General features: G+C 36.7%; 1 protein-coding gene across 4 annotated transcripts in view; it reads right to left on the bottom strand.

The window, feature by feature from the left end:
• LOC138696394 (rho guanine nucleotide exchange factor 17) overlaps nt 1-15,201 on the bottom strand; it is a 348,700-nt gene that overhangs the window by 70,752 nt on the left and 262,747 nt on the right. For all 4 annotated transcript variants that reach the window (XM_069821296.1, XM_069821295.1, XM_069821297.1 and 1 more), the window contains exon 4: nt 1,752-1,829. In XM_069821296.1, the coding sequence (XP_069677397.1) occupies nt 1,752-1,829 (78 nt within the window). The remainder of the gene's footprint in view (nt 1-1,751; nt 1,830-15,201) is intronic.

The following is a 15,201-nucleotide window of genomic DNA, read 5'->3' as shown; positions in this document are numbered from 1 at the left end:
GGAACTAAGACAACGCAACACAACACAAATGCAACTGCGATAGTAATTCTACAAATGCTACAGAATACTTGGCGAGAGGTTGAATGCCGTTTAGATGTCTGCAGAGCAACTCAAGGCGCACACAGCGAGTTGCACTGAGCATTCTCCGAAACTCGGAGAGTTTTTACATCAAGCTATGTAAAAAGGTATTTTAATAAACCATTATTTACACTTTAAATTATCATTTATTTCTCGATCCCTCTAAGCGGGACACGGTGTATTTACATCAGATTCGAGTTGATTCCTCTGCTTCCTCCAAACATTTTTCATGTCACCGAGGTTAAAAAAAAATAAATCTACGTAGCACTTACATAAGCTTCGAAGGAACGAAAAGACCAAGAATAGGAAAAAATAGGAAAGTAGTATTAGAATTAGCCATAAAATCCCGTGAAAGGCAAGGGCCTCCTGACTACGCAGCGTGGCTTGTCAAGCAGTTCCCGGTTAGCCATTCCGGGAATGATGGTCACTTCTGTAATGTCATAGTGTGTTTAAGATGCTGTCTGGGTTTTGAAGGGTCCACTATTCACTGATCACAGCTTGAACTGCAAGTCACTTTGTGATGAGCTTCCATTGTTGTCAGTCTTTCGCTTTTCTTGACCATAGATGGCCGAATCCTGATCTGAGTTCGTCCGCCCACCTTGTCTTCTGTCTTCCAACGTTGCGTTTGCCAATCCTTGGGTCCCATGTCGTAAGGATGTGTGTCCACCGGTTCGTATTGAGTCGTATCACGTATCCTGCTCATTTCTTCTTCAGCTTGTCGGCCGTTTCTGCTGCGTCTTAGAGATGTGTTTGACTCATGTCTTCGTTACATAGTCTATGTCTGACTGTGATGTTCAGCATCCTCCTCTCCATTTTTCTTTGGCACTATCTCAGCATGTCCCGCTCTCTTTCCGTTAGAGATCATGTATGTGCTCCATATAGGAGAAATGGAAGGATGCAGCTGTTCATAACTCCGCTTCTTCATTTTAAATTGTTAGTCTTGTCTTTCAGAATGAAACTGAGGAGCCAAAATTTCTTCCATGCGTTTCCGATTCTTCTCTGAATCTCGTTCTGTCGCCTGTTGTGAAAGGACATTCGTTGGCCGAGGTAGATGTATTCAGTCACATAATCTAATCATCTGCTTCCTATTGTGATTGGTATTTTGGAGTTGTTAGTCATGATTTTTGTTTTCTGTGGGTTTGGTTGTAATCCTACTTCTGTGCTGAGGTTCTGTAGCTCCGCTATCATTGCTTCCAGGTTTTTGGCTGACGTGGCTATAAGTGGGAAAAGTAATATATTGAACAACAAAAGTCCGTGTACTAGAAGTTACTCCCCAACAACAAGCGAAGATTTGAAGATGTTTAATAATTGCTAAGTTCCATATTTTATTGAAAAATTCAATATATTATTAACCATACTTTAGTTAAAAGATTTCTCAATTTTAGATCAAGATTTTATTCACAAATTTCGCACATTTTTAACCACGCCTATTTTCAAGAAATTGTCTGAAGTGGTTTTTATCTTGTAAGACTCTATAAAATGGAAAGCAAAATGTGGGAATCAACTCGGATACAACCTATCCAAGATCCATTCAACGACTAGGAACCAACTCGAATATCAATCATCCAGGATCCCTTCGATAAATGGGAATCAATAAGGACGTTTGGGAATCAAATTGGGTGCAGCGAACAATAAAAATAACGTGACAGAGAATCTGAAGTTTTCGCACTCACCTGATAAAAGATTTCATCGACTACAGCTGCGTCCACTAGGCCGGCGTTCTCGGGGCTCTTGAGGGGCTGCAAGTATTTCTGCAACAAAACAAAGTCACACATTAGCAATGCAACGCAATACAGCAGTGAATTTCATACATTTTCTTCTAGCCATGGTACCTACTGTATTAAGAGGCTAGTTTTAAGAACCTTAACCCAAAGGAATTTAGAATTTATAAATATTTCTTCAGTCACTAAAACGGAAATACAGAAATAAATTATTTACTAAAGAAATGGATTATTTAAAGCACTGCGGAATAATTTTGAAGTTTGATAAAACAAAAATGAAGCAACCAGAAACTGATTATGACTATAGGTGGGCAACTCGTGCTCAAGAAGTGCTGAAAACCTTGACATAAATAAAAACAGACGGATCCAACCGCAGTAAGCTACAGAAGTACGAGGGCGTCTAGAAAGTAAGTTTCCCTGGGGGCCGTTTACAGGAAGAAAACAGAATTTCATGTAAAGAGTTATTGGAACAGATACAGCAATTATTGAGTTACTTGTCAACACATTTCTCACCGGAATTGAGGTATCTGTCATACCGTGGGATCAACAGGGATGTGCAGATGGCTGTCACACACTGGTTCCGAACTCAAGCGGCAAATTTCTACGACACAGGGATACAAAAGTTGATTCCAGGATATGATAAATGTGTCAATTCCAGTGGGGAATATGTTGACAAATAACTTTCTGGACAGCTCTCGTAGTTCACTGCCATGGCTCATACAAGTGGTCATGATATCTACGCCATTATTTATTTGTATTTCAGAATGACACATAAATAATAATAATAATAATAATAATAATAATAATAATAATAATAATAATAATAATAATAATAATAATAATAATATAGTATTGGTAGTTTTAAACAGGCTATACCTAAACACACACAAAGTATATTATTGTCAAGGTTTGTAAATTATAATGTTACTATTAGTGGAGCTTGTTTCCAAAAGATACCAAATCCAAACTGGAAAAATTTTACAGGAGAGCAAAGAAACGTACTGAAGCTACAATAAAATTATTGTAATATTATATCAATATTTGATTTAGGGTTTATCTGCACCTCTTTTAAGATTTTTATAGCAAATTTTAAGCAATTATACATTTTATTCAAACATTATTGGGAATTTAATTTTGGATTTGGTACGTTTTGGCATAAAAATTCGAAAAGGTTTGTATATAGTGCACTTAATGACTAAATAATTTACAATAATATATTTTGTGATATTTAGTATTAATTACAATATTGTTTCACATAACAGACACATTTCGAATTAGCATCTTGTCTCAGCAGCAACAAAAGTAAAACTTATCAAACATCATAGCGAACGTCAATAATATTAATAAAGGTACATATGATGCATGTTCTTTACTTTCACGATTCTCTTGTAAAGTGAAATTTTCTATAATTCATACCTCCTAACAGAAAGTAGAGATATCAAGTAATTTTCCTTAGTTTGTTTTAAGCTACATGGCTCACATCTTATCCCATTTCTAAGCATTTTGTGCGTACATATGCAGAATGTAGTCCTACTGGTGTTGTTGTAGGATGAATAGCCGGTCGTATGGCTTCACTAATTTTAAAGCTTTTAGCCTTGGATCGGTATTTTACGAGATTTTATGTATTTGTATCCCATTATTGGCTCACAGTATCTGTATTGGCCCAGTATTGCTTGTTTTCACGTACCGTATCATTGTTTGATATGAATAACGTTTTACAAAATTTATTATGTTTCTGTGAAATTTCAGGTTTTGCACTTGCAGCAACTTTACGCTTTTCCTGTCTCAGTATACTTTGTTTAAAATTAATTCGCAGACATTTTTACGATTATTTTATTTGCCAGTACATTCTGGCACACCAATATATTCATCTCAAATATCAGAATCCATTTTTAAGAGTTCACCATAAAGAGATATAACAAGAAGGACAAAAACGTCACAGAGAATAACACACCACGCACACGACAGCCATTACTGAAAATTTAAGAAAATGACTATTTTCAGTTCCTGCATGACGTAACAGCAAACAGCTACATCATTGAAAGAGTAGTTGGTACTTTATGCTAAGAAAGCTGAGGTGGATATGGTATGTTTTGTTGTAAAATGTAAATGTAAATTTAGACGACATCTATACACGGGATTAGGTACTTTTTGACAAAAATGCTTTCGTATTCAGATGCCGAAACCTAGTAGGTACGCGCTGCCACATGTAACTCATTTTTCGAAAATTATGGATTTGGTACCTTTTGGAAACAAGCTCCATATTTAGTCGGCCTATTGTAAAAGTGAAAACAACCTTTCCAAGATAAAACAAATATACCGGTAACTGAAGCACTTATTTATTATTATACTGTATTATATTGTTATTTAATTTGTTATTGTTTGTCTTATTTGAAACATAGAACGTGAGAGTTGATAAATTATATCGTAAGTAGACTCTTCATCACTCTTCAAGACAGTTTTTAGTCAATGAGAGTGGTGAAGCTGTTTATGGTCTACTTGATACTGCCACATTTCAAATTTATCTACAAATACTATTAGCTGGTCGATCTATATTTCGTGCAATTCTGTAACACATACGCAGAACATACTGAGGAAATTTTACATCAGTTTCACTTTGTTAATATCTCTTTTTTTTTTCTTTAGCTTCTCAAATCTTTCTCTCTTGCAGTATTTCTTTTTCCAAAACCTTCACCGTGTCTATTTGTTAATGTATTATGATAATTTATTATGATACTTAACCCTTAAATTGGCAAAACTTAATTTCTCACACTAGTTTATTAAATCGTGTCGGACTATAAAGAAAACAACTATCGCAATGCCCATATTTTATATGCTGTACAATATTATAGAATTGTGTCATTTTACGTATTTAATTTTCCTACCAATTTTTTCTATTGTTCTATTAAAATTATAGCATATTAGTGGCATGTGCAGCAAATGCTGCAAACTAAGTCAATAAAAAGTTCAAATTAAAATTGTTCGGGTTTATTTTCAATGAAGAATACCAGAAATTTTGATAGTTATTTGCTTCCATAATAGTGAAACATACTCGCTCTGAATGTTTCTTTTTTGCCAAATACTTTTCCTTGAACCTATCCGTCTTCAGTTCTTGAGTTTCAATGCGAAATCGCTAGTAACAATGTCAGAACGATCAGTGGGTTTTTCATGTGGGAGTAATGCAGTAGCTATATTGTAGGTGAAAGTTAAGAAAATGTAAGGTTTGTCATGCTTTGAACAAAAGACTTAGCATCTTGGTATAGCTGCTGCATGTTTCGTGAACTACCCTGAAATGTAGAGGGCAGAATCACTTTTTCCCACTAAGAGATCTTGCTGAGGTGATCAAGAGACTACAAAATCTTGTAGGCATCTTATTTTATCAGTAAGTAATACCTTTTGGTCTTATCTTAGGAATTGTAATTTTTGCGCTTCCTCCAGACAATACTGATCTACCAAATACTGCTGGATTAATTTTTATAACAATGAATGTTATTCCGGATATTTTCTGTAATATAGGCTGTTGTAAGGAATTTATTGCTGAGACGTGGAAAATGAGGCGAATGGTATGTCAGAGTTGTAGAATCTTATATGCGTCCTAAATAAAATTGTCCATCTAAATCGTTAGCAGTTTCAGTGTTTCATTTGTTGCTGGTTGCGGGAAATAAACTTACTCATCACGGTAGCAAGAAGTTAAATGGCATGCTATTTTCCCCACAACAAAATATGCTTCGCAGCGATCACAAATCTAATCGATTAAACCAAAGAAATATGAAATTAATTTTGATGTAGTTCAAAGACGCAGCTAAAATAGGAAGTATGACTCAGTTACTACCAAGGAAAATGAGAGAATCAGACATATAAATATCTATATCACACTGCCATTAAATATATGAAAAAGACCCACACCACTTACTTAATAACTATAAAAGTATTTCATTTTTAATAACAATATTCTTACCTTACGTAAGTTTTATAGTTTTGAGTAACATAAGTTTATATATAGCCGTTACTCAGTAAATTATAGAAATTAAGATCTAATATAAAATATTCTTTCTCTGTGTCTACTTACATAAAGCCCCAAAAAGTTTCGCTTTCATATCATCAGTATAGCATTATGTGTTGCATTAACTATAATAATATTTCATTTTTAATGTTAATAATGCCATCAAACATTCTAAAGTTTTCTAGTTCTTCATACCCAATACACAGCTGTACTCGGAAAACTACAGACCAGAGAATCAGACCTGTAAATTATTTTTTATACGTTATCAAAAAAAGTACACAAATTAAGATCGACATATTGGCATTATGTGAAAGAATCTGAGCCATCTGAACTCTATGTCAGCAATCTTGTAGGTCATGGCCTTCGTGTAATAGTCTATTGTTTATTGTAGTGTGTCTTTTGTTTTATTCTGAAATGCAATTAATTAGTTCTCAAAACTGACGAAAGATGGATTTTGGAGAAAAGGAAAATGATGTAGGAAAATTTACATTTCACTGAAAACTACAATTTTTCTGAAAAAACTTTGGGTTCCAAGCTTCAAAACGAGGGGCCATTTACTAAAATCCGTTCAACCATTTTCCCGTAATTTCCATTACCAGTTCAAATTATATATATATATATTAACCTGTTGTATCTTATAGGATACTTTGTGGATGTAAGGGTTAAGAAAGTGCAGTACAACATAATATAAGACACATAACTTTACCTTCCTTCTTAATAAAAAAACATACTTTTTTCTACTCAGCACTAAAGAAGGGAAACAATGTGATCGGATTATACTGTTTTCCACTCATAACGAGCCGCCACTTACTGCAGATGCGAGCAAACTTGCGTTTTGCAAGACTCGCGTACAGACACTACAGCTGCAGCCAGTACAGTTCTACCTGAAGTTGTGTTAACAGTCTGAGAGCATGAATTGCACATCCATGATTAGGAATTATGATTAAGAAAGACGATGAAAAGTGACCAAATATGGCATATGACCGCACTTCAATAAAATTGTTAAGCAGGCTACAACGTGCAATACACAGCAAAAAGAAACCGTGAAAGGTTTCTTAATCACTCGGGTGAAATCAGAAAAAGTATGAAGAACAGAGATTTAGAGGATGCCGAAGAGTATAAAACAGAGTAACGTCTTTAGGCAGCCTCTTCGGTTGTCCAGTGTTAGAGTACGGGTTTATTGTTTATTTCGGGTTCGATCTCCGTCGGTGACTGAAGTAATAGATACTATTAGTGGACCAGGTAGAAGGACGAGGGCATTTCCCGGGGTTCTTCCGTATAGGCCTATATGTATCCATACATGTATGCTTATGTGCGTTCGTGGGAGTTGCGATATTCTCCAGTAATTACGAAACATGTTTACAATATGTTAACATTAGTTCCTTTAGTGGGTTATTTTACGTCGCTGTATCAACATCAAGTTATTTAGCATCTGAATGAGATGAAGGTGATAATGCCGGTGAAATGAATCCGGGGTTCAGCACCGATAGTTACCCAGCATTTGCTCATATTGGGTTGAGGGAAAACCCAGGAAAAACCTCAACCAGGTAACTTGTCCCGACCGGGATTCAAACCCGGGCCACCTGGTTTCGCGGCGAGACGCGCTAACCGTTACTCAACAGGTGTGGACTATTAACATTAGTATTTACTGAGTTATTTACGGTGCATTTAAAAATGTGGCAGGTTATATTCAGATTCTGTGGTTTTCGAGAGGATGTTAGCGGGTTTTCGTTCTTCTGAGTTGGCAACACTGGGGTGAGTTTACTTGAGTATGACTCGCACAGCGCAAGGACTCGGATTCTTTCTCTTGCGAGGACTGCGGCGTCCCCTCTCTCCACTCGCCGTCCATATTATTAACATTTTCGGCGATCCTGCACTGTCGCTGCTCTATTGTGTTTCGTATTCCCCTCATGTGGTAGCTACTAAGTCCATTTTCGGCTGCCTCCTTCAAAGTTCGCGAAAGTAGGGGTGAGACAAGTGGCCAACAGGCTTGGAGCTCACATAGACACTTCCTCTCAGCCACAATTTCCCTTGCAAGGGCACGTTTTTTCCCATCGTTTAAATATTTCTCCTCTCATTAATTAATTAATTAATTCCAGCCACTTAACGTTTTACTAGCTGAAAGTCCTTTCGACTTTCCCTCCCTGCAAAATTTACTTACGTTCCTTCGATAGGACAGTGTGAACGAGGTGAAACAAGTGGCATTTAGGCTAAGAGCTCACAAAAAGATTAAAATGAGTCCCAAGAGCCCATGAAAGGACGCGATAATCATCGTGTATCGTTTTACTGACACTTCTCATTTCTCACTCTTTTCATTCATTCATTCATTCATTCATTCATTCATTCATTCATTCATTCATTCATTCATTCATTCATTCATTCATTCATTCGTTGTATGGCGTTCGACTCGTAGCTGCCTAAAGTTTCGCTTCAAAAATCATTCAAAAGTAGTCGGACTTGCTTGCCATGTCATCAGCATAACGTAAAGTTACCGCGTATAGTGGGCGCCAGCGATTTCGGCAGATGGATTTTGTTAATGTGAACTCGGGAGCGAGTTACTCACCGCTGCAAGATCGGTTATCTCTGTCGAAGCTGGAATGGGTAGGACGTAAGAGTAAACATGCACGCCGAGTATTCTATTGGACCCTGGACAGTCACCTCCAAAAAGTAAATAAACATTACACGTATTGGGAGACGTACTGTAAAATCATTGCGAACGAAAGTCGCTTACGGCACGCCACAAATTATCCACTCGGACTGTACTGTGGTCCATTTGTATGTTTCATGACAATGATAATAGCGGAAGAGAACGTTATCGCCAACTCATTCATGAAGGACAACAAATAGCTCGTCAACTGGTACTATCAGCAAGGTCATTCTTCAGAATCAGTGATTCCAACTGTAACAATGTGAGACAACATAAAACTAGAACAAACGGCAAGTCTTTTTCGAGAGATGAATATTCATTTTCCTTCCGGAAATCTAACGTGGACCCCTGAGATTCGTAGACGGAAAGGCCAATGCTTCATTCACAGGAATGGTTGCAATATGAGTTTTAACATAACATTAATCATTGAGTTCTTGAGGTGATTTCACTACGCCGCGGAGCGTCGTTCAGCTGGAAGACGCAAGACACGAGTTTCTCCATCCCAGAATAGAGATTCCGAAGCAAACTGTAGACAAGCCCGAGGCTGCTTGCGTCTATGCGCAACAACTTTCAAGTGCTGGTAGTGACGTCATTCGAGGGGGGGGGAGTTCTGTTTGCACAGCTTCTCACTCCATATTCATTTTCCTTATTTCTGTGACTGGTCGTGATGCAGACATGAGATTCCTGCATGCCATTGTTAAGGGTACAGATCTGTTGTAGGCAGATGGTGCTCCGCTTTTTGGAGTACAAACGCTATTCAAGCTTTGTGACTGATGGTCTAAGTACTGTAATTTATAATGGTGTTTCCCTTAGTTCCGTAAGTGCCCCAGCCTATTTCATTTCACATATTCTACAGTCTGTCAGAGACATGTGCAGGCTCAATGGATAAGTTGTCCCGCAGAAACATTGTCTCCAAATCAAGAAAGAACTTACAAAGGAAGATACGCTATTGGTGACGCTATTTCGGACGAAGGTTAAGGTTGCAAAACGAAATATAGGTCTACTTACTCCATGGGGCTACAACCACACGAGGGATCAGAGCCACGTCGATCACCTGCTATCTAGTAGCCAACTGCGTAACTACAGGACGAAATAGGGCCTTGCATGACCAACGATGCGAGTCCCTATAGATGTTACTAATCAGCTTTACTTGATCGGAATTCGCCAATTCACTGAACAACAAGAATTTTGCTCCGACTTTTAAAACAGTGTGTCCCTTATGGTTTGATGTGCGCTGGATCCGAAAATGCATCTCTTTTCTTCGTATCATGGAAGGATTTTAAGATATACTATGATTTCACTTATCGATACGTGCTCTCCCAGGAAACAAAAACAAAAGCTAATGAATTTTATGAGTTTATGACTTATTTCCGGTTTCTTATGGTTGTTTATATGTTCTTTTGTACTTCTAATAAATAAACAGATATTGGTCCCTTCTATTCAGTAAATTTCGTAACAGTTCAAAGTGAGGTCTACGCAATGAACAAACAAGGGTTGTGGTTTTCAGTATTTAAAAGAAAACTTTACCAGTTTCAATGAAAGCAAATTAAAAGAGGCCATTTCCATCGGTCCAGAAATTCGCAGAGTTATGACTGACTTTTTGTTTGAGGAAAAACTTTTCGTTACAGAAAAATTGGCATGGCGTACTTTCAAAGATGTTTGCTCAAATTTCCTTGAAATTCTAGGACAGACAACTACATCGAACTTGTGGAAACCATATTAAGTGCTTATGAGAAAATGGGGTGTAATATGTCTCCCAAAATAAACTTTTTACATTCTTATTTGGATTTCTTTCCTCCTAACCTTGAAGCGGTAAGCGACGAGCATAGAGAAAGATTTCATCAAGAAATATATGAAATGGAATGACGATATAAAGGAAGATCATCATCCAGCATGCTTGCAGACTATTGTTGGTTCCTTGTAAAAGACAATCTAGTTGTAAATGGAACTCATCCAGAAAATCTTTTGAAATGGTAAGTTCAAATTCCGAGATTTTTCTCATTATACACATAAAATATTTTTATTGTTGTGTTTTTTGTGTTTTAAACTATGTAACATCATTTTTGTATCCAGTACACATTTTTAAAGTATTATGAGGCATTTTTAATCCCTATTGTGTTATAATTTTATGAGTAGCAGTGAAAAATAAATATAAAATTCAATTCACTTTCCCCAGAAAATGGTATGTGATCGGGAAATTTGGATTTTAAATTCAGATTTAGGGCTTACGTATTAGTAATATTCACCTATTTTTATTTCGGAACAAGACAAAAAGTAAAAATTTGTTGTTCAGTGATTATCGTGGCTCTCGTGGCTGTTACCCGTTACAGACCCTATGCCTTTCAAAAATGTCTTGAGTGTAGCCCGGAATCGAACACGGTGACTTCTCGTTCAGAGTCAAGTAAGCTAACCACTACACTAAGAAGGCGGCCAGAACAGAATATAGGCTAACAAAGCAAAATCATACAACGCTCAAAGGTTGCAGAGTAATTAGCAGAGAAATTTGCGGACTGCTATCTAATTTCATCTTTCAATCACCTAGATGCGGTAGCATAGTGCGCAAGTGTGAGACTGATAATAAAGAAATCCTTAGTTCAAAACATGTTTAATGTGAGTTTTCTTCCTTTGTAGGCATATTTTCACATTATACGAGGTTAGAATAAAAAGAAAGTATTGTAATGGTCTAAAAATTATACTTCGAGATTTTCACGAAAATAAATTACTTCAATATCCTTTACAATGAAAATGTGATTTTTTATATACCGCCTAAATTTTCCAAAATTATTCAGTGTTTGCAAATCAATCCAACCGGAAATGATATGTACAGCAGTGGCACAAAAAACCGGACCGATGGAATAATCAAAGTCCCCGAAATGAGCCAATGCGCATGCCACGCCCGCATTCACAAGATTGCGAGTAATCTATTGAAATTGTTGTAGTTTCGACTGCTGACGTAGCCCATTTCGAAAGCTATTAGAAAATAAGCCGGTAAAATTCATGTTCTGGGAATAATAAATTAATTAAGTAGTAAAATATCGCTGCAATCGAAAAGTATTGGGAATAACTTTGAATAAGGAAAAAAAATGTTTCATTCCCAGGCAGGATTCGAACCACGAAAGTCTTAGTTACCAGTCTATCGTACTCTGGAGTGAACAAGGCTCTGAAATCAGCTACAAGGGTCGGTCCGGTTTTTTTTTTGCCACTACTGTACAGTTGATGAAGGATAAATAGAACAGAGAAAAATTCTCTCCGGCACCGGGACTCGAACCCGAGTTTTCAGCTCTACGTGCTGACGCTTTATCCACTAAGCCACACCGGATTCCAGTTCCGATGCCGGATCGACTCCTCTCAGTTTAATTTCTACCTCTCAGTTTTCCCTTTGGTAGCCTACCCTCATGTACTGTGTCACAGAATATGTGACAGTGGTACAATGTCCAACGCACTAAATGATGATAATATGATATGCGTAGTGATCAAGACGGCGCTCATCCCGTCAGATCCCGGCCACTTAGTCACTCGTAATGAATGCACCTCTGTACATAGTGCGTTGGACATTGTGCCACTGTCACATATTCTGTGACACAGTACATGAGAGTAGGTCACCAAAGGCAAAACGGAGAGGTAGAACTGAGAGGATTCGATCCGGCATCGGAACTGGAATCCGGTGTGCCTTAGTGGATAAAGCGTAGGCACGTAGAGCTGAATACCCGGGTTCGATTCCCGGTGCCGGAGAGAATTTTTCTCTGTTCTATCCATCCTACATTATATGATAACACAGAATTCTTGCACGGAAATATCATATATACTCCGGTACATCATAACAATATGATTATGTACAATTATCCACAGAAAGATTGGCAGTTGGAATAGGCCTATTCAAAATCTCAGATATAAGACACTGCGCATGCTCGGAGACCCTGACCACATATACACAAGAAAACGCGTAATTATTTAGTTACTTAAATTCACTCTGTTTGGTTTGCTGTTGGAACTAGTTAAAAATACTCACTGTAAAAACTGCAAGAAAAGTATTAAGGTGTTGTAAGTAACAGATAAATACTATACAAAGGTATTCTTATTAAATGTGAATATAATTACTTTCTTCATTGTTCTACACTTTTAACACTTATATAATCACTGATTAACTTTGTAACTTCTTTACTGTGTTAATATGAGGAACTTAACTGGCTGGCTGTTTCGAAGTGATATTCTTCATTGTCCTGCGCTATCTTCTGATTTCCTGTTGTGGTGGGTGTGTTCATGATTGTGTCGAAAAGGTTGTGTGTATTTTGAAATTGAGTGAGTGTTCAGGATGTGCTGGGGATGTGGTTTTGTACGTTTGTAAATGTCATATTGTTCTAGAGTATCGAGTTTCTGTTTCTTGCCTGGATGTGTAGTATTTTCATTATTTACTGTTTTAATATGAGAAATTTACCTGAAAATAGTACACATCCAGCCAAAAAACCAGAAACTTGACACACTAGAACAATATGACATTTACAAACATACAAACACACACCTCAGCACAGTTTCAACACTCACTCAATTTCAAAATACACACATGCTTTTCGATGCAATCATGAACACACCCCATCACAATAGGAAACCAGATTATAGCGCAGGATTTTCACTAGGCTTCGAACAATGAAGAATATCACTTCGAAACTAGTCAGTCAGGTAAATTCCTCATATTAACACAGTAAGGAAGTTACAGTACGATTATTTAGTCCTGACAGTCGCCGATAATGTGCGCCTGGATCAGGCGAGTCCATTAAGTTAAGCCAAGGGATGTTCACGTTAGTCTGTCGCCTGCAGTCAGAGCGATCGGATGTCACACATGCGGAATAGCATTGTGTTTCCAGTACAGTTAATCTGTACTGCATTCCTTTACCGACCTCTCGCCCTTATTTCTACTCCGGAACTCTCCCCACTACTCCTATTACTTCCCCTCTTTCGCGTCGCTGAGCTGTCAGGACTAAATAATCGGTCTGTACAAAGTTAATCAGTGATAATTACTTTCAGGAATTTCGAAACGAAACAAGGAGCAAAGAGATAGGTAGGTAGCTAACAAAGTAAAGGAACAGACCAGACGTGATATTTTGCTTTCAATTTTATCCCATTCCCAACCATAAATGAAATGTAGAAAATTTTCAATTTGTGGCTTTATTTTAACAATATGTTTTAACAATGTTATAATTTAGATCTTACAATATCATTATAAATGGGGCGATTTTTCTTTTCAACAATAACAATTAAATTTAAAATGTTTTAACAAGAAACATTAAGGAATTGATTTTAAATAATGTCATTTAAATACTAATCGTATGAGCGACCGAGACGAAATGGAGAGACTAGTATTTATAAAGCCTTTTGGTCTCACCGCAGACAGATGTCGTTCCAAACTACTGACAAAGAATGTTATATTGTGAATCGCGATATAGAACATTGACTTTCCTCCACCGAGTCGGCCTATCCTTTATTAAAAAAAATAACGGGTTTTTTTTAAACAAACAAAAAAAATGACGATTTACTAGAAATCACCTATAAATATTGCCTATTCTTTATTTCGTTTTGCATAAAACAAATTATAAATAAAATGTTACAAACAGTACGTTTCCAAACATGTTCATGTCACAAACTGAATTTTATCTACTTAATTATTTGTCCAATGAAAAACTTTAAACAAACATATATAAGAACTTAAATATTTCTATAAAAATTACTTCGGAACAATTGCTATCCGAGCCACTATAGAAATACAGCTAAGAAAATAAGTATTTTTGGAAACATTTTACTTTTCTGTACCCTAAAATATAGTACTATTAAACAGAATCTATTCATTTCAAACGTTACTAGCAGAGATATTTGCATGGATTTGTATTAGTTGTAGGGAGATTCTTCAAATTTCACCTCACAGAACTTCTGTATGTCCACCTCTGGTTACACAAGACATATCAAGGCGATAATCAAATTTGTCTCACATAGGATTCAATGTGTTCCCTGTTATTCTTTCCATAGCTGCTACGATTCTGTTTTTCAGTTCTTCTTTGTGTAGGGAGGGCATGTAGACGATGTCTTTCACAAAGCCCCACACGAAGAGATCGTACGGCGTTAGAATCTGCAGATTGAGGTAGACAGCAGTGTATGATAAGATCGTGGATACCGACGCGTCCGATATAGCGATGTGAGAGAATTTAATTAAGAAGTTTACAGAATTCCCGATTAAAATGGGGCGAGCGTCGTCTTGGTGAAAAATGAAGACATCGGAATCATCACCTAGCTGCGGGAATAACATGACAAGAGAAGGAAGCCCAGTTATATCGTTTTTACAAAGAAGAAAATTGGATACACTTTCGCTGAGAAATACTAGCGTAGAAAACTAAAACCTTTGGTGATTCCCGTTCTATCTGTATGATTTATTGTGGTTTTCCTATGCTCCAGATATTCACATTGTAACGATTCACTTTTTCTCTTAAGTGTAATATTAATGTTTCTGAGAAAACTAGCCGGGAAGCAGCAATTTAATGTTATATGATTTATGGTTTAAATCGGATTTTAATATTGATTGTCCTACTGTTAACATCCTGTCTATAGCTTCTGATTTGTTTTCAGTTACTATGAAAACACAGATTTGTTATTTGAAGTTTCTACGATATTGTGAAGTTTATTACACGAAAATTTTAATATTCAAATATCGAACACTACGGGAAACAGATAAGATTAGTAAAAAATTTAATATTAAAATTTAATAC

The sequence above is a fragment of the Periplaneta americana genome, chromosome 3, assembly GCF_040183065.1.
Source record: "Periplaneta americana isolate PAMFEO1 chromosome 3, P.americana_PAMFEO1_priV1, whole genome shotgun sequence".
Taxonomy (NCBI): Eukaryota; Metazoa; Arthropoda; class Insecta; order Blattodea; family Blattidae; genus Periplaneta; species Periplaneta americana.
Note: the sequence above shows the minus strand (reverse complement) of the source record. Positions and strands in the feature narration are given on the sequence as shown.